At 44.4% G+C, this 20,174-nt stretch overlaps 1 protein-coding gene across 1 annotated transcript; it reads left to right on the forward strand.

Moving 5' to 3' along the window:
• Positions 1–17,818: 17,818 nt before the first annotated feature.
• LOC105518087 (spermatogenesis-associated protein 17) lies at positions 17,819–18,902 on the forward strand. The gene is made up of 2 exons (XM_011950932.1): positions 17,819–18,684; positions 18,791–18,902. Exon 1 carries the CDS (start codon positions 17,819–17,821, stop codon positions 18,644–18,646), a length of 828 nt encoding a protein of 275 aa, XP_011806322.1. The 3' UTR covers positions 18,647–18,684; positions 18,791–18,902.
• Positions 18,903–20,174: the final 1,272 nt, after the last annotated feature.

The raw sequence follows: 20,174 nt of genomic DNA on the forward strand, positions 1-20,174 counted from the left end.
CAGGAGCAAGACACCAACTTCACTATCAACGTAACTTCATTTATACCTACAGCCTGATAAAGAAGGAAGACCCTGTCCTAGTCCTAATAAACAAAGCTGATCACAAAACTTCCTGTTCAAAAACTTCCGCAATACCCCAATACTCCTGTAGGTTACTACAGGATAAAGCCCTGACCCCTCCACCTAGCACATGAGGCTGCCTTCCTCTCCAGCCTCAGCTCTCAAGATTACAAGCTTCTGGAGCACAGTTGTCCCTGTTCTTTCCTAAATATGAGGAAGAAACACCAATGCGCCATGCCATTGCTGACCTCCACATCTGTGCCCACACTGCACAGGGAAGATGTGAGCCTTCCCTTTCCCTACTCCTAATACTTATTTTGCAAGGCTTTGCTATACTTCTCTTGCCTTCCACCCTCTTTACTTATCCTTTCCACTGGGAAAGGATACATTACTTGTCCTTTCCTCTGGACTCCAAAGTGCAGTGTTTCCTCTGGGCTCCTTCCCTCTGGGCTCCAAAGTGCAGTGTTCAGCCTTGTTTAAACACCCACTGCATGAGGTAATGGTTGGTTATCATACCTGTCTCCCTTACTCTGCTGTGAGCAGCCAGCAGACAGCCACACCTCACTCACCTTTATCTCTCACGCCCATTCCTATCAGCTTTCCCTGAGGCTCTTGAGTCATACCCTATTAACATATGGAGAAGATTCTTAAGTCAATTGGCTATGTAACAGTGTGTCTAAGTCAACAAGTGAAATCTTTAGAAATCCACATGGTGGTAGATATTTTTGGAAGTGAAGGCCCAGAACATGGTGTGCTAGATGACACAAGTACCGAAGATCTGAGAAATTAACCTGCATAATGTGCCTGGAGTGAAGTGGACATTCAGTGAATGTTGGTTGAAACCACATCTTCCATTGGCCTTGGCTTCTCATGTGCTATAGATAACATTGGGTTTGCACTTGGCACCTCTCCCCAGAAAGACTATACCTGTAAGAATTTCCCTAAATCATTCAGAGGAAACCCCGTTTTAGCATTAAAAACTAGTTTTTTATCCAAGAAACTGGGAGAATTGAAAAATATTACGTGGTCAGTATGTCCCCCATCACCACGTCCCCATCCTTGCCTGGGCTACTGACTCCCTTTTGCATTCCCTCATTCCCTGGTTCCCTCTCTTTCTCTCTCTCCAATCCCACCAGCTTCTGTGTTCAGAAAGGCCAGCCTCAGGCCTGCTCCTCCTCACTTTCCTCTGTCACGGTTATTTACTAGCCTGTTTGGTTCAACTTCCCTGTCCACATGATAAAGGATAGTGTCCATAGCACCAGCAGTTTCCACGATGCAGGTCACATTACTGAGTCACCTGTCAGTATGTCATCAAGCACACCGAATTCTGAGCACTCACTTCCAAAAGTGTCACTAGCTGCTCTGATTTCTGAAAGTCTCCTCCTTTAGATTTATTGTGGGGTAGATACAGGACTTCCTGGCCTTCCGGCTTAAGAATCTTTTCCACATTTTAACAGGATTTTACATAGAAACCTCAAGAAAAGATATAGGAGTTTGCCTTTTCAGTCTACCCCAAAAGATTTTTTTCTCTTAATTTATCCCTGGAAATCAGCCAGAAACTCCTAGGCCAGCATGCTTCAGAAGACCTGCTCCCTTGGCTTCTAGGGAATGCAGTAGGATTGCTAGAGAACCAGGGCTAGGGGCCCAGGACTAGATTTCCTCCTGTAGGAAAACAGCTTGAGTCTGCTCTGTCAGGTCCAGGAAGCCCTCCAGTACAACTCAGACTCAGGTACAACTCCACAGGCTCTGCCTCCTTCCTGGAACAAGTTCCAACGCGTGGCAGGGGCAAGGTTGCAGCAGAAACAGGGCTTTCATCCTTACCTGGTCTGGCTGCAGGACACAATTCCTCTAGAGAAACAGCAGCATGCCAATAGCCTGGTCCAGACCCTGAGCTTGGCCCAGGGCCTCAGAACCTTCTGCCTACAGCCCCCAAAGCCACTGTTACTGACCCCAGAACTATACTGCCTCCTAGGGTTCCTGGAATCAGCTGGGCTTCCTGTGGGCATCTTCAGTTCGAGTAGACCCTCCAAGATCTGGTCTGGTCCTTGGAGTGAGAGACAGAGCCTAGGGAGATTTCCTTATCAGTTCTCCAGTGTCCAGTTCTCTAGCACTGTCCAGCTCTATACCTGGATCTATTCTAATTTCTAAGAAGCCAATTGCTCCTCCTTGGAATGCCCCTAGAATAAAACCTCGCCGCAGCCTAGTACTTCGGTGTGGGAAGCAAGTTAGCTCTCTGCTGCACCCCAGGACCCACCAAGGCACAGAGTTGTGTGCCATACCCAGCTTCCCCTGAAGGACCCCAGAGCCACCTGACTGACAGAGTGGTGGCTGAGGAAAATGGGGTGAATGGTAGTATATGTCTATCAGGTAGGCTAAGAAGTCACCGGGTAAGACAATCACAGACAGCCAGGACATTTCAGAAGCAAGACAGCTCCGCAGTGGACCAGCAAGCCTGGAGTCAGGAGCTAAGCCCCAGCTCTCAATCAGCTTTGGCAGCCAGACAACAGTATCTGGGGACACAGAAAAGGGCAGGCAAGATCAGGGGCAAGGCAGAGCCACAGTGGAAGATCTGGGGCACAAGCAAGGGTCCCTCAGCAGCAGGAATGAAAGAGTGGCCAGAGTAGAGCCTGGGGCTCAGCAGAAGCTTCTTAATTCCCGTTAGACTGAGAACAGAATTGTCCTGGATACCTCCTGGGTCTATGAGAATGTAACATAGAGCCCCCATTCATGAAGAGAAAAGGGCTTCATGTGACTCCAGCTGACAGAGAGGAGAATCAGACCTGCAGAGAAAGAATGACACTCTTTCTTGTGCCCATCTAAAGCCCCTTACCTGAACTAGCCATGAAGGGATTGAGTTATCCAGGAAGCCTACACAGAGAGAGGTCTTTTCATCCTCAGGAAGAACAGCACCTCAGAAACCCTTCTTGCCACCTGGTCTTTTAAGGGGTAAAAGTACCGGAGACTCTCAGAATTGTGGGGCAAATACCACCCCAAATGTGAAATTACTCAAACTGGGATGATAAAAGAAAAAGGCTCTCTTGTTTTTAAGATCATAGAACTTCTACACCCAAATGAACTCAGTCCCCCAAAAGCTTATCACCAGGGTGTAAGATGTGTATGGCTTTCCAGTGTAATGCTTTTGGGCAAAAAGCATTTTTGGGCATCCTGGGAATTTAATCGGAAGTATATTAATCCCATATATCAGTTTAAAGAGAGTTGACTTTTTTATTGTGTTGAGCAAAAGTAATGCTTTTGGGCGAAAGCATTACTCTGTAAACCCACACATATCTTACACCCTGATGATGCCATTCCTGGAGATGCTTTGAGACGCCTCCTATGGAGGCCTTCAGAGACCATTTACAAGGCTCCAGAGAACCAGAAGCAGCATCATAAAACCACACCTTGCTTCTGGCCAAGAATGATGTTATTATCCACTATATTAGTCAGGAGCAGGACCAGAAAGCCAAATCAAACCAGCGTTCCTATGTCTTTTTCTAAAAGTTTTATAGCTTTACAGTTTACAATTGAGTTTATGATCCATTTTGAGTTAATTTTTATATAAGGTGTGAGACTTAAAGTTATGGTTAATTCAATTAATTATTATTATTTTGCCTATGAATGTCCAGTTGCTCCAGTATTATGTTTTTAAAAGCCTGTCTATACTCCATTAAATCATTTTTATGCCTTGTCAAAAATCAGTTTGCCATATTTGTGTGAGTCCTATGTTCTGGGTCCTATGTTCTGTTCCATTGATATGGTTTGTATTACCTCTACTATTACTATGTTGTCTTGATTAGTGTAGCTGTATAGTAAGTCTTATAACTGGATTCTACACAAAATTTATTTGAAGAAATAGAAGTCTTGAATTGAATTCCTCCCACTTTATTCTTCTTTTTCAAAATTATTTTAACTATTTTAGTTCCTTTGCCTTTTCATACTCATTTTAGAATAATTTGTATCTACAAAAAACATCCTGGGATTTTAATAGGAAATATACTAAACCCCTATATCAGTTTAAGGAAAATTGACAATTTTATTGTGTTGAGTCTTCCAATTCCTGACCGTGGTATGTCTCTCTATTTAGTTAGATTTTATTTGATTTATTTCATTAGTGTTTTGTGGTCTTCAGCATGTAAGTGTTGCACATTTCATTAGCTTTATCTAGTCCGATATGTTTTTGTTAAACTTATATTTAAGTATTTCATTTTTTTCTGAGCAATTACAAATGATATTGTACTTTTAATTTCAATGGTCACATGTTTATTGCTAGTGTATAAAAACACGAACAATTTTTGTATATTTATTCTGTACCCTGTGGCCTCAATAAACTTACTTTTTAGTTATAGGAGGTTTTTTTTTTTTGTATTTTCCTGGGAATTTTCTGTGTGGACAGTCATGTAATTTGCAAGTAGGAACCATTTCATTTTTTCCTTTTCTACCTGAATGCCTTTTATTGCCTCTTCTTGTTTTATTTTACTGGCTAGAAATTCCAACACAATGTGGAATTAGAGTGGTGAAAGCAGACATGCCTGGCTTCTTCCTACATTTAGGGGTAAAATATTCAATCCATTAGTAAGTATTAGGTTAATTGTGGGAATGTTGTAGGTTCTCTTTCTTGAGTTGAGGAGGTTTCCTCTATTGCTAGTTTTCTGAGTTGTTTTTAATCATAAATGGATATTAAATTTTGTCAAATGTTTTTTCTGCATTAATTGATATGATTGTGTGATTTACTTCTTTAGCTTACTAATGTGATGATTATATGGAATGATTTTTGAATATTGAATCATCCTTGCATCCTTGGAATAAAATTTATTTTATTCTGGTATAAAATTTTTCTTATATATCACTAAATTCTGTTTGCTAATAACTTGCTAAGGATTTTGCATTTATACTCATGAGATATATTGATCAGTAGTTTTCTTTTTTTAGTAAAGTCTTTGATTTTGGTATCAGGATAATACTAGCCTCATAAAATGAATCAGGAAGTATTCTCTCCTCTCCTATTTTCTGGAAGAAGTTTGTGTAAAATTGCTTTAAACATTTGGTAGCTTTCTCCGGTGAAAACATCTGGACTTAGAGATTTCCTTTTTGAGAGTTTTTAAATTATGAATCCAATTTTCTTAATACTTAAAAGGCTGTTCAAATTGGCCTTTTCTCCTAATGTTAAGTGAGTTGTGATAGTTTGTGTTTGTAAAGAGAGGTTCATTTCCTCTAAGTTGTCAAATGTTTGTGTGTAAAGTTATTTGTAGTATTCCCTTATTATTTTTTATATCCTGAGGATCTGTAGTGATATTCCCTGTTTCATTCCTGATATTGGTCATTTGTGTCCCCTCCCTTTCTTTTCTGTCAATTTTGCTAGAGGTGTATCAATTTTATTGATTTTTTTCAAAAGATCATCTCTTTGTTTTATTCATTTTTTCTATTGTTGTTTTAAATTTTATTGATTTCTGCTCTATCATTATTATTTTCTTCCTGCAGCTTGCTTTGAGTTTATTTTGCTCTTCTTCTTCTAGGTTCTTGAGATGGGAGCTAGATTATTGATTTGAGACTTCTCCTCTTTTCGAGTGTATTCATTTAGTGCTGGAAATTTCCTTTTCAGCACTGTTTCAGCTATGTCCCACCGTGTTGGCATGTTGTATTTTCATTTTCATTCAGTTCAATGCATTTTTTTATTTCTCCCTGAGACTTCCTCTTTAACCCATAGGTAATTTAGAAGTGCATTGTTTAGTTTCCCGGTACTTGGAGATTTCTTGGTTATCTTTCTGTTTGCTGATTGCCAGTTTGATTTCAGTGTGATCAGTGAACACACTCTTTCTGATTTCGGTTCCTTTACATTTGTGGAGGTTTGCTCCAACAGCCCAGGATGGAGTCCATCTTGGTCTGTGTTCCAAGTGCACTTGAAAAGAATGTGTATTCTGCTGTCCAGGTGAAGTGTTCTGTAAATGTCTATTACATCCTACTGGTTGATTATGTTGGCATCTATTGATTGCCTTTTTCATTCAGTTGATATTGTCCTGGTTCTTGGTATTACAGGTGATTTTCTATTGAAACCTGGACACTTTCTTTCTGTAAATCTCTATCTCTTATCTAAATCTTCTGTTTTCGATGGGGAGGAAGTTCTCATTACTGTCTGGTGGGGGTGAAAGTCCCAGCTCCCTATTTGGCCTTCTCTGACACCACCCTGATGGGGTGTTGAAATGCCTCATTACAGTCTCAAGAAGGTGGAAATCTATGCTCCCCATTCAACTTTTGCTTGCATGAGTTGGGATGGGGAGACACGTTTTCTGTGGTGGCTGGAGTAAAGGAGTTATTATCTAAAAATGTGTTGTGTTGATAGTCTGCCTTCTTCCTGGTCCTTTAGCTGAAGAGATCAGGCCTTTGTTGGGTTTTTTTAAAATTCGTACCCATTGGTGTTTCTGGGTTGCCAGCTTCTTCAGCTCCGAGTTTGGTATATATGAGACAAAAAGAATATCCAGAGAACTCACCAACAAATCATTCGTTGGGTCTAGAGGTCTCTAGCTGATCTGCCTGCTTTTCCCCATCTTTCAGAGTCTTCTTGTGTTTGTTTCATATATGCTGTCCAGAGTTTTTACTTTGCTTAGTGGGAGAAAAAGTGTAACTATTTCTACTACATCTTCCCAGAGACAGAAGTCTATTGGAACACTTCATTCATTTTGTCTTTTTTCTATGCATTTTAAAACACTTGAGAACTTTCTGTATATACATTTCTGCTTTTTAAAACCTTACCCTTATAAATATGATTTTAAGGGTTACAGAATATTCTATTACGTTGATATCATGTAATTTCTTAGCCATTTTCTTCTTAATCATTTGATTTGTTTCCAATATTTAATTGTGTAGTTCTTTAGCCCTTCTCTTATGAACATGTGGCTTGTTTCCAAGGGTCTACCAATGTAAGTATCACTATAATTAACATCTTTGTGCATAAAATTTTATTTCCTTACTTGGGAGTTATTTTTTCAGTATAAATTCCTGTAAATTGACTTACTAAGTTAAAAGGTAAGGGCATTTATTGCACATTGTATATTTTTAAGGGATGGTTTGGACTGTGTCTAAGAGAAACATTAATGGAAACTTGCCTATAGTATTTGGATTCAAAGGGGCCCAAATTCCCTCACTCCCATTTCCCTTTGAGATTGAGAACATCGCCAGCCTAACTTAAACAGATGTGAGTATCATAGTCCTTCTGCAGGAGTCCTTTACCAGCGCGATGTCAGGAATTAGTTATCAGTGTTTGTCTTAGCACGTTACCTCCAAGGAACGATCAGCAAATCTTTTGTTACCCCACTACCATGTTTGTTATCTTCACTGGGGTGTATATTCCAGCAATAAATCATGTTCGAGTATTTATATGTGCTATGGTTAAAGTTCTTATGCCTTCCATCAGTCACTGAAAAATGAGGGCTACATTTGTGCTGTTCAAATCAGTAGCCACTAGCCACGTGCAGCTAAATTTAAATGAATTAAAATTGAAATTTTGAGTTCTTATTTGCACTCCCCAGGCTTCAAGTGCTCAATAGCCGCATGTGCCTAGTGGCTAGTGTGTTGGACAGTGTGTGGTTCTATTGGATAGTGCTGCTGAAACAATTCCTCTTTGGCCTCAGCTGTCACAGAGAACCTGTGTTTCATAATTACCTTTCCACAACTCAGTTCAGATTTGAAGTGAAGTGCATCCTCCTGCTCATTGAAGACACAAACAGCACCCCACCTGAGGAGGCTGACAGTGACTAGAATCATGTACAGTCACTGAGGACTCACTAGGCACCAGGCACCCCACTAAACACATCTACGTCCCAACAACCCCCAGGCATGGGTGCTACTTTACACATAATGAGAAATTCTGGGAAGAAAATTCTTCTGTTCAATCTAAGTAATTTCTTGGGAAGGGAAGCTTTAATATGCTGCTCAGGAGATGGGGTGAGCCTCTGAGATGGTGCCCAAGGAATAAAACACACTCATCAGATTGCTCTATAATCATTTAATTTTCTGAGGTGGGGCAGAGGATAGGAAAAGGTATCTATCAGGGGAATGGAAGCATGAAGCACGTGTGGAGTTCCCCAGTCTCTCTGAAAAGCCTCATGTGATGTAGGAAGGACCCTTGGTTGCTTTTCTCCACACAGACCTACAGCCAGCAGGGCAAGGAAAAAGGAGAGGCATGTGGACTGGTGTCTCCTACTCTAGAGTCAGAAAAACATCAGTTCAATATTGGATTCTATCTCTCACTGGCTGTGAGAGCTCATTCAAGCCTCAGTATTCCAACCTGCAGTATGGGGAGAATACCACATAACATGGACTTTTGCCCGAGGCCTGAATTGAAGGAGAGAGACAAAGGTTTCATCAGTGCTGCCTCCCAAGTCAACTCTGGGCTGCGTGCCCCCGTGACCAGATGGAGACAGGTGGCACTTTCACTCCACGGTCAACTGATACAGAGCTACACAGCATTAAGGAGGGGCTTACCTGTGCTCCCTAAGAAGGAAAGGGTGGGCTCCCCTAGCCTAGGGCTGGTGGCTCACCCTGGGCTCCTGGGAGAGGATACAGGTTAAGGTCAGACGGCACTGTGGGTCCTCCCAGGATCTTGCTGCCAGACCCTCAGAGTGGAGGAGATGATGGAAACTCGTAGCTCCGTGAACTGCTCGATGCTGCCAGGAAGCAGCAAGGTGTAGCATCTTTGCAATTCTGTATGCAGCGGAGTGGGAGCTCCAGCACTCCCTGAGATATTGAGCTTTAAACCTGTCACAGTAAATAGTCAGGAATTAATACACCAACTCCTTGGCTCTGGCAGTGCAATTTGCCATCTAAATTGTTACCTTCACCAGAACGGTGCATAAACAAAGTCAGCAGGTTGCAGGAACTTTTCAGCAGACATGGTGAAACTTGTTCTTCCCTAAAAAGAGAGAGGGAGGAGTAGGGAAAGGGAGTGGGCATGTCACACATCCCTGTGGTGGGCCAAGCAGGGACCTGGTGCTTAGCAGGTGCTGCCTCTTTTATCTTTACAACCCCCTGTGAGGGAGGAATTATCATTCTCATCCCGCCAGTGAGAAAAATGAAGGTCAGAGTCATCTGCCCAAGGTCACAAAGCTGGTAAGTCAAAGAGCCACCCTCAGCCTCAATGGCTCTGACCCAAGATTCATGCTACACTCTGAATCAGCTCTTCAAACAGATCCAGGGGAGAGGAAGCAATATATAGCACGCCAGCTGTTCAGCAGTGAAGTGCAACAGTGGACAGAGCTCTGCCCAGACCCCAAGGACCTTCCTTTTACCCTTTCCCCACACCCTGTCACCAATTGCTGTGTTGCTTCGCTTCTAACAGCCACACATGCCTCTCCCTTAAGAGGACTGACTGTCTAAGGGCTACTGCAGCACTCTGCCCACATGAGCAAAAACCTAGAAGTGCCTGGAGGCCCTTGAACAAAGAATGACTGTTTGGGGATTATGAAAGCGCAGCTCCACTGCCTGCAGTCAGGACACACTTTGAGGTGTGACACTTCCTAGAGCACCCTGTGGGACCAGGTAGAGGCTGGGACTCTGCTTAGGATCGCCTCGTGGCGTTTCCCACTCTGCCCTGCTTCCCCATCCCTTCGGTCGCTTCTGGATGCACCTCCTTAATAAACCAGTTTCCCATGGATGCCTGTCTTAGGGTCTGCTTCTGATAAACCTACCCTAAGACAGAGTATTTCCTTACTGAAGGGAACCAATTAGTATATGGGACAGGGTTAACTTAATAACCCAGGCTTCTTCTTCTTCATTAATAAGTTTCTTGAGTCCTGTATTTCTGTTTCAGCATCCATCAAAGTGCTAGCAAATGAATCTCTAACCTATTGATAAAACAGAAATAGTTTTGGAGGTATAATGGGTCAAATTTTGAATCAAAATTCCAAAAGTAGGTGTTTAAATCCTCTTCCAGAAAAGTGTTTGTTCTCTACAAAGAGATCTTAATATGACTGGCATGACGCATTTAACCAGCTTATGGCACAAACCAGTCATATTCCTTCTATTTTTTAATCACTCAAGTCCCACCTTATCTGGAAATAAAATTCCTCCTTTGGCCTTTCTCTAACCCCATCTCCCAATATTCCTGGGCCTTAGTCAGACTTAGGAGGTCAATCCTGCTTCCAAATGCCTGGTAGAGTGAAAACACAAATCTGCTCAGCTCCCACTCCTATTATGGTTTCTGTGGCTGCCACATCGTGTCACCATTAAAAATGGGTTCTGCGGCTGGGTGCAGTGGCTCACACCTGTAATCCCAGCACTTTAGTAGGCCAAGGCAGGAGATTTGCTTGAAGCCAAGAGTTCAAGACCAGCCTGGGCAACATAGTGAGACCCTGTCTCTACAAAAATAAAGAAAAACAAATAGCCAGGCATGGTAGCATACACCTATATTCCTAGCTACTCAGGAAGCTGAGGCAGGAGGATCCCTTGAGCCCAGGAGTGTGAGGCTGCAGTGAGCTATGATCACAGCATTATACTACAGCCTGGATGACTAAGACCCTGCCTCTAATAAAAAAAGAAAGAAAAAGAAGAAAGAAAGGAAAGAAAGGGAAGGAAGGAAGGGAGGGAGGGAGGAAGGAAGGAGAGAAAGAAAGAAAGAGAGAGAGAAGAAAGGAGATAAAGAAGAAAGAAAGAAAGAGAGAGAAAGAAAGAAAGAGAGAAGAAAGGAGATAAAGAAGAAAGAAAGAGAAAGAAAGAAAGAAAGAAAGAAAGAGAAAGGGAGGGAAGGAGGAAGGAAGGAAAGAAGGAGAGAGAAAGAAAGAGAACAGGTCCTTCAGACTTGCGTGAATGCTCCTCCTCTAGGGTCAGAGCCACAGTGCCCACCTGCAGCTCAACTCTAGGAGCGCTGTACTCATACAGTCACATGACTGCAGGATACAACCAATGTCATATGCAGCTGGTCCAGCTGTGTGCAGAGACCTTACCTGTACAGGCCTCTACACAGTCTGTATTGCCCCAGCTTGGGCTCCAGGGTTGCAGTTCTTTTGACTGACATCCACATGCTCAGCCAGTTCCATACGCATAGCTGGAAGACCATCCAGCCACAGCTCTCCTCCCTACCTTGACTCTAGCCCTTGCCCCACTCCCTGTACCCCCACACACCGGCCTCTAGACCCCACTGGTGAGCCCAGGTCACCAGCCCAGGCCTCCTACCTCCCTCGTGTGTTGACCTTTGGGCTTCTTGGCGTCCTCTGGCCAGGGAACCTCAGTCAGGATAGTCCAGTGTGCTAGAGAGGTCCTAATGCCTCAGAACATCAACAGCTCGGAGTACCCTACCAGCCACATCCCCTCCATCCTCCTCTATTCTTCACTTCCTCCCTCCCATCCCAGGAAGCCTAATGATATGGGCTGAATAGCGTCCCTGTAAAATTCACATGCTTAAGTCCTAACCCCAGTGCCTCAGAGTGTGACCCTCTTTGGAGATATGACCTTCAAGAAGGTAATTCAGGTAAAATTAGGTCATATGGATAGGCCCTAATCCAACAGGACTGGCTCCCTTATAAGAAAAGTTTAGGACACAGACACGCAGAGAGGGAAGACTGTGTGAAGACACAGGGAGATGAGGATGGCCTCTGCAAGCCAAGGAAAAAGACCTCAGAGGAAACCAACCCTGCTGGCACCTTGATGTTGACCTTGTAGCCTCCATAACTGTGAAAAAAAATAATTTCTATAGTTTTAGCCACACAGTCTGTGGTACTTTGGTATGACATCCTGGCAAACTAATACAAAGCCCCTTGCAAACTTCCCCTCCATCCCTTCTTCCAGCTCTGCCTCCCAAGGGATATTAGGAAGAGCCAGCTTTGTTCAGGCACAACAGGTGTCCTCCCTTCCCTGAGGGCAGTGGTGGCCTCGACATCTTACATTTTAATGACAAAAAGGAGCCATTCTCATTTCCAAGGTAAATTCCTGCATTCCCCCCCCCCCCCACAGCCAGAGAAGACACTGTTGGCTTCTTCTACTACAACGTTTCACCGTAATTGAACCCACCCAGCTACCCGCACTGCAACCCGACTGACTCCCAAACTCAGGTCTGTGAGTTTTTATTCTTGCACTGTAAGCAAACGTTGGTCCTCCCAATGCTATGGCATGGTAATGACACCACTTAATTCTCTATTTCACTTTCTAGAATTGGTGAGGGAATATACACAATGTTATTTTTCAAAAAATTTTAGCTGCCTGGAAGGAAGTCACTGCTCTCATACATAGAAAAGTAACAAGAATATTATCTCCCTCGTGTGCAGAGCTACCTTGAGTGCCTAAGGGACTTCCCCAGAGAGATCCAAAGCAACACTGGGTCCCTGAGATGGGAGTCACTGCTAATTTGGTTCCCTGGGTCACATAGAAATGGAAGGAGGTGGCATAGGGAGGGGGAGGCTGGTATTTTCTCTCTGCTCACAGGACTGCTGTACACTTTACATTTCCCAAAGGCCATAATTATTTCCCGGAGAAGAAATTCAAATGACCCAGATAGTTAATTCAGTGAGATTGGCCCAGAAAGTATTTACCTAAAAGGCAGTTTTGTCGAAAAGAACGTCACAACATAGTCAGGGCTTGCTCTCATTGCCTGAAAAATGCAGGGGCCAGATCCAAGGCTGAAGCCTAATAATTAGAGAGGACAGGAGGTTCTGGAGTTTGGAAGGCAGAGACAGGAAGGGAGAGTCAGAGAGGGGCAGGCAGAGTGTGAAGGCAGGAGGGAAGGAGAATGAATGAGAGAAACAGAGAGAGATTGTCTTGCCAGCCTCTCAACACAATGACCAGCTCAGGGGCTGTCCATAATGCTCCTGGATCCTAGAAGTTCCCTCTGCAAGGAAAAAAGTAGGAAAGCAGAGAAGCTTATCTTTGGTTGCCTCCATCTCCCTTTTCATGCTCATCACTGACCAGCTAGAACCATGCTTCTCTTCCTCCAAGGCCCCAGGTTCTCCTCCCACCATGACTGAGCAGCAACTTCACATTATCCCCTACTGTTATCCCTCATCCAAACACTAATTCCCTTAGTATAATACAAAGAGCTCAGCTTTGAGTCAGGAGGGCACTTGCTGGTGGAATTAATTCACACAGATACTGTGTGTCCAGCACCATGCTCAGGATTAGACATGAACTGATTACACTGCCATTGAGCAAATAAGAAAATGGAGTACCAGGTGCTCTACAGAAGTGTGATGATCTCAGCGCAAGGTATTCCACTGGACATAATAAAAGCAAATACTCATTAAGCAGTTACTACGTGCCAGGAACTGTGCTAAGGCCTTTGCTGGAAATTATTTCATTAAATTCATGTTTAAAAATAACAGTAAGTATAATTATTATCTCCATGCTATAGATTAGGAAATTAGGAAAAAAGTCAGGACTTCAACCCAGGTTTTAATCACCTGTCATTAATCACCACATTACTAGCCTTCTTTGTGCAGGAAAATGTTGCAACAGATTGTCAAGGTTCTTTTCTCCACCCTCTAATCCCTGTCCAATGAACAACCCCAGGCAGCTACCAACCAATTGACCTTCAACCCCTGAACTCATGATAGGTCTTTGAGACAGCCAGAGTTGAGGTACATGGGGTTAGAAAGGGTGTGCTTATGGATAGTGACTCGGTTGTTTGTGTAGCTATGGCAAGGTTTGCACTATTGGGGAAGGGGCTTTATCTGCTTCATAACCATGACCTCTACCCACCCTGCTCTCTTCCCTGATTGGATGAGGTCGAAAGAAGCTACTGAGAAGTTCTTGTGTCTTTGGGCTCTGGCAGCCTGCAGGAGACCTGCGTTCTTCCCTGCTCCCCAAATGCAGGGTTGGCCCCCACCTGGGGAGGACTGCAATGTTTCAGCAAAGCCTGCTTGGGAAGTAAGTCTGTCTACTCAGAAGTTTGGTATTTTGATATCCACAGTTGCCACATAGCTAACCTTCATTCTCCACCATCAGCTTTGCTGGTGAGGATGCTGATTTTCCATTGTCAATCTAGAGGCTTTCTAGTTCTGCCTCCATGATTCAGAATCCAGGCAGAGAAGAGACATGCTATACACTGGACTCTCTCAAATTCCAGCAACAGAAGTTGTTTCATACAGAGCAAGAATGGTGAATGGGCTGAGGAGAACTAAGGGAGCCCTAAAAGAGTTAGACTAGTTCTAGTGCAAATGTCAGTACATAGTCCAGCCAATGAGAGTTCAATGACTCAAGATTTTAAAAAAAAAAAAAAAAAAAAGCAGGCAAGGGAGTGGCTTACACCTATAATCCCAGTGTTGGGAGGCTGAGGCAGGAGGATTGCTTGAGCCCAAGAGTTAGAGACCTTCCTGAGCAATATAGCAAGACTCCATCTCAACAACAAAACTAGCTAGACATGGTGGCACACACCTGTAGTCCCAGCCATTCAGAAGGCTGAGACAGAAGGATAGCGTGAGCCCAGAAGTTCAAGGCTATAGTAAGCTATGATCACGCCACTGCACTCCAGCCTGGGGACAGAGTGAGACCATGTCACCAAATAAACAATAAAAATAAATTAAGAAGCACATTCTACTGTGCCATTACTTGAGGCACAGTATTTCTATGCATGCAAACATATATATACGTGTTTATCCAAATAGGTACCTATGTCAGGTGGGTAGGCATATAGAAATTGTGAATTTAGTTTCATTTCTTTTCATTTCTTAGGATTTAGAGTCTATTTATGTGATATTTGGAGGATCCTGCTTCCATGGACTGACGTTCTTGCAAGTCCAAGCACAGAGCTGACTCTGCCAGCATCTTCTCCAGTTCTACCCCTCCTATGAGAACCCTAAGAGTTAGGGAACACACAGGACAGAAGATCAACCCTCTTTGTGATCCTGGGTATGCTGCTCATCACATTCAGCCTGTTTCCTCCTCTGGAAAAGAAAAATAGCAGGACGTCCCTTGCAAGGTATTTTTGAGGACTGATTGATAAGTGCGAACAATTTCTGAATGTTTAGAGTCTTAGTTTGAAGGAATAAAACTTAAGTGGAGCTAAAGATATAGAGCAAAAAGACCAATGAGAGAAAAGAGGCTAGAGACCATGTGGGGATTTAGTGGATTTAGTGCTGCTTGGAGGAAAGTCCAAACAAGATTAACTTCTACAATCTTCTCCAGATTCTGAGAATGCACCAGATCACGGAGCCTAAGACCAATGTCTTGGTATTTGGCCTACACCTTGCCACACAATCATGCATTAAAAGCATAGCTCAGGGTCAACCGGACCCCGTGGTTTCCTGTGTGTCAGTCTGGCCTTCCCAGTCAGAACATAAGCTCCTTGTCTCACACAGGGCGTCTCTTGTGTGCCCCGCAGCCCTGGGTACAGAACAGACCATCAGTAAATATTTGCAGATTGTCTGCTGGGAACGAGGCCTGACTTCTTCCAGCTGCATCACAGACCTTCTGCCACCTCTGGGGCCCATGGCTGCCTTTCAGACCTCAGTGATACAGACGAAATGTGATTTCTACCAACTGTGGATAAAATAACCGTTTCCTTATACTCCAAGGGGAGAAAAAGCCAAGGTAGAGTCCCGGAAGGCCGTGGCGTCCACTGCAACAGGGCCCATGTGAATATCACAGACCTTCCACTTCTGTGACATAGGGAAAGGTCAGGTGAAAGCTGACTCTTCTGGCTGGCTGGGGCATTATCAGGGCAGTACAGCAGGGCCCATAGGAGGAAAAAAATGGATGGGAGGACAGGAAGTCACCAAAGAGCCCCGTATTCTGCAGTGGTGTGGCGCTCTGACCACGCCCAGCCGCCCAGCAGCTCCAGCGAGGAAACAACTTCCTTTTGTGGTCTGACCCTGGCTGGCCGCCAGGGCTTCAACAAGAGCCTTGTGATGTGCACTTTTGAAATGTGTTGGTGGTGCGGAATGGCATGTCTAACTCGTGTTTAATGCCCTTCAGCGTTTACGTCTCTTTCCCACGCCCACTGACGCAGACTGGCTGCATGTGGGGAGCTGGGGTGGCCAGCCAACCCAGTGCCTGACCCTGTGGCCGGGCACTTGGGACACACTTCCTTTTCCCCTAAACCTGGCCTTTGTCAGGCCAAGGGTACAGCTCCCTGAGAGGACAAAGAGAAGGAAAAAGGAAGCCTAACTGATACTCGCTGCCAGACAGGCATTATGTTGTTTTTAATCTTCATGACAATTTTGTGGGGTGTTATGGCCTTCCTTTTACAGGTGGGGAAACTGAGGTTCAGAGAGGTTAAATCTTTTTCTCAGGGTAAACACAATTAGAGCATGGGGAGCAGGGACTCCACCGTAGCCTATCTCCTCCAATGATTAGACTCTTTCCAGACACCACAACTCCTCTCTTAAGACCCCAGGGTCACTCTCCTTGGGGTCAGAGGCAGCCGCACTCCATGTTTCTATTGCCTGCATCCATATCACAGATCAGAGTTTGAGAAGGGCCAGAATCAGCCAGGTCAGGTCTCTCCCTGCCCGTACTTTGCTTTAAAGGCTTTTCACTTGATTTGGGTTGTTCATTCTCAAAGTATGTCCGTCAAAGTGCAACAGTTACTGTGCTTATTCTTTTTTCCACTGTTTTCTTGTTTTTCTGTTGTTTGTTACCTAAGGTAGCTCCTGCCAATCTCTGTGTGTATTAGGCAATTCGTGCATTGCTATAAAGAAATACCTGAGACTGGCTAATTTATAAAGAAAAGAGCTTTAATAGACTCACAGTTCTGCAGGCTGTCCAGGAAAGCATGGCAGCGTCTGCTTCTGAGGAGGCTTTTACTCATGGCAGGAGGCAAAGCAAGAGCAGGCACATCACATGGTGAGAGCAGGAGCAAGAGAGAGAGTGGTGGGGGAGAAGTCCCACATACTTTTAAACAACCAGATCTCACAAGAGCTCACCCACTATCGTAAAGACTACACCAAGCCGTGAGAGATCCACCCCCATGACCCAAACACTTCCCGCTAGTCCCACCTCCAGCACAGGGGATTACAACTCAACATGAGATTTGGGTGGGGACAAATATCCAAACTACATCACTGTGGAAACACCAGCAAGTTGTCCAAGTGGTCTCTAGGAAACCCAGACCCCAACCAATGGATGATAAATATCCCCTCATTTGTGAAGTGCTAACACCGTGGTGACACAGCCCTTCACATCCCCTCCACTCACATGGTCTGGGAAGAGCTGCTCCAACCACACGGCCCCTGTCTTGGGCTAGTACCCTCAGGAGATTAGAGTTTGAGGGCACGTCGTTTATTCAGGAGATAATCCCAGGAAGTTCCAATCAGACAGTAAGGAAAGTGAGACGGGGAAGGAAAGGACAGTACAGGGGGTGTTCCTGATCAGGACACCTCTGTGCACAACTGGGCTCAGTCCCCTGATGGCTCTCTGGGAAACTGGACAGGATATGCCTCAGAGTTGTGCCATCCAAGGGACAAGGAAGCTGGGGCCTTTGTACACCAGTCATTGGTTTTGGGCTGCTCCCAGGTCAAAGTCCCTAGGCAGAGAGAGACATGTGGCTGCACACTTGTGGTGGCTCACACCTATAATCATAACAATTTTGGAGGCCAAAGCAGGAGGATCACTTGAGGCCAGGAGATCGTGACCGACCTGGGCAACATAATGAGACCCCATCACTATAAAAATAATTAAAAATGAAAAAATTAGCATGGCATGGTGGCCTATACCTGTAGTCCTAGCTACTTGGAAGGCTGAGATGGGAGGATGGATTGGGCCCAGGAGTACAAGGTTACAATGAGTTATGATCACACCACTGCTCTCCAGTCTGAGTGAAACCCTGTCTCTTAAAAAAGAGATGATGAATCTCTACAATGCAATGGCTGTCAGGATTCAGAGACGATGGCGAGGCTATAGGGTTCGGAAATACCTCTTTAATTATTATTATTTGAAAGAGTACCTCAGAGTCGTTTCAGAGACCAATGATGCAATTAGGAAGGCACTGGAGGAGTTTGCAGAAATGAAAGAAAGAGAAGAGAAGAAAGCTAACCTCGAAAGGGAAGAGAAGGAAAGAGATTACCAAGCCCGAAAGATGCATTACCTCCTCAGCACAAAGCAGATTCCAGGAATATACAATTCACCCTTCAGAAAAGAGCCTGATCCATGGGAGTTACAATTACAAAAGGCAAAGCCTTTAACACACCGAAGACCTAAAGTTAAGCCGAAAGACTCCACCAGCCTTAATGATTGGCTAGCTTGTACAAGCGCCCGTTCTTTTCCTCGGTCTGAAATTCTACCACCTATTAATAGAAAGCAATGTCAGGGGCCTTTCCGAGATATCACCGAAGTATTAGAACAACGCTACAAGCCTTTGGAGCCAACGTTGTGGGTGGCAGAACCAACCGATGAATTAAAGTTGGCCCGAGAGGAGTTCAGAAGAGAGGAATGGCTGCGAAATGTAAATGACAATATGTTTTTGCCATTTTCTTCATACCATAAAAATGAAAAGTACATCCCATCAATGCATTTATCAAGCAAGTATTGTCCTATTTCTCACAAAGAACAATTCCGAAGTGAAAATCCTAAGAAATGGATCTGTGACAAGGATTTCCAGACTGTATTACCATCATTTGAGCTCTTCTCAAAGTATGGAAAATTATATTCAAAAGCTGGACAGATTGTATAAAGAAAACAGAAGATGAAATGTAAAACTGAGATTAAGGTGTGAAGTGAGTGTGAATAGAAGACCCCACTGACTGGAATCCTGGATTCTTCCACGGCTGATGAATGACCTTGAATCTCTTAATCTCTCTATTTTTCTCTCTCACATGTCAGAAGAAGAAACTGAAGCCATCTGCATTTTAAAACTTAACAGTTCTGAAAAGAAAACACAGATGAAACACATATACTTGCTATAATTCAATAAACTATAAAATTTTGTAGCTCTAAAAAAAAAAAGAAAAAAGAAAAAATTGCATGCTTGAGGTCAGCAGGTATATGGAAATAAAAGGTGCCAGGTGCCATGGGAGATGGGCAGCTGCCAAGAGCACAGCAGGAGCCTCCACGGTGGTGCCATACAGGCTACCAGGAATGCAAGACAAAGTTCTTGCCCTCTTCTCCTCCTCCTTCCTCCTTGTTGGTTTAAATGTGGAAGATGCTACATCGAAGACCGTAGGCTGCCTTGTCTGCCTGCATGCACACTTTCTCAGGGATCTCAAACCAGGGAAGAAGCCATTAGGGGACCCTATCCGGATTGGGGGAGTCTGAGGAGATAAAGATGGGGTGCTTGGACTTGTAATCAATCAAACACAAACCTTTCCAGAGAGCAGAAGAGGACTGACCCAGAGAGATCCCTTGATGCACCTAGCACATCCGTTAAGTGACCACTTGTCAAGCTGAAAGACTGCAGTGAAAGCCTGCAACAATTGTAAGATTTCTAAACTTTTCCCAGGAGTTGTCCGCTAGAAGCAAAGATGACCGCAAAACAAAATCAGGCGTGGCTCCTCTTATAAACACAGGGTGGGGTTGGGGCATAGGAAGAAGGAATTATTTGCAGCCTGTGGGAGGGGTGAAGGGTTCTGTGCCCCATTCCTTTATTATCCAACAAGGAAACTACTGCCTCCTTTTCCTCCCATCGGCGATCCTCCTCCTTCTTTCTGCTTCTGTTTGTCTGGATTCCCTCTGCTTATCCCTGTGGGCTTCTTATCCCCATCTGGTCTCTCTATCCTCCTCCCCACTCCCCAGCCTCCTCTTTTTGTGTCTCCCGGGGCCACTGGGTTCCGAAGGTGCCACATCATTATCTCCTGTCTCACTGCTCTCTCTTCATTCTCTCTCCACCTCTCCCCTGCCTTTCCCTGAGCTCCCAAAGGCTCCTTCCTCATCTCTTTATAGAGATTTGTGTGTGCCTCTGTGAAGGGTTTGGAATTCCAGCAATAAGAGATGCATAAATAATTAGTGGGAGGGAACCAGGCATATGTGTCCCAGTGGCATGTTGCCTGTGTAGGTTGCAAATGGAGGCCTGGCAGCCTCATCCAGTGCCAAGAACTGCTCTGAGCATCAGTCACCAGCAGCCTTCCATTCAACTGCCTCCTTTTAGCCATGATCAACATTTCAAAAGGGAACGCACAAGGCCTACAGTAGGTTCCTATAATTCACCCAAGGGTTGAGCCTGCCGCTGGGAGACAAGCTGCATTCTTCTCTCTGAGTGAGCTATT

This window comes from Colobus angolensis, unplaced genomic scaffold (genome assembly GCF_000951035.1).
Source record: "Colobus angolensis palliatus isolate OR3802 unplaced genomic scaffold, Cang.pa_1.0 Scaffold311, whole genome shotgun sequence".
NCBI classification, from domain to species: Eukaryota; Metazoa; Chordata; class Mammalia; order Primates; family Cercopithecidae; genus Colobus; species Colobus angolensis.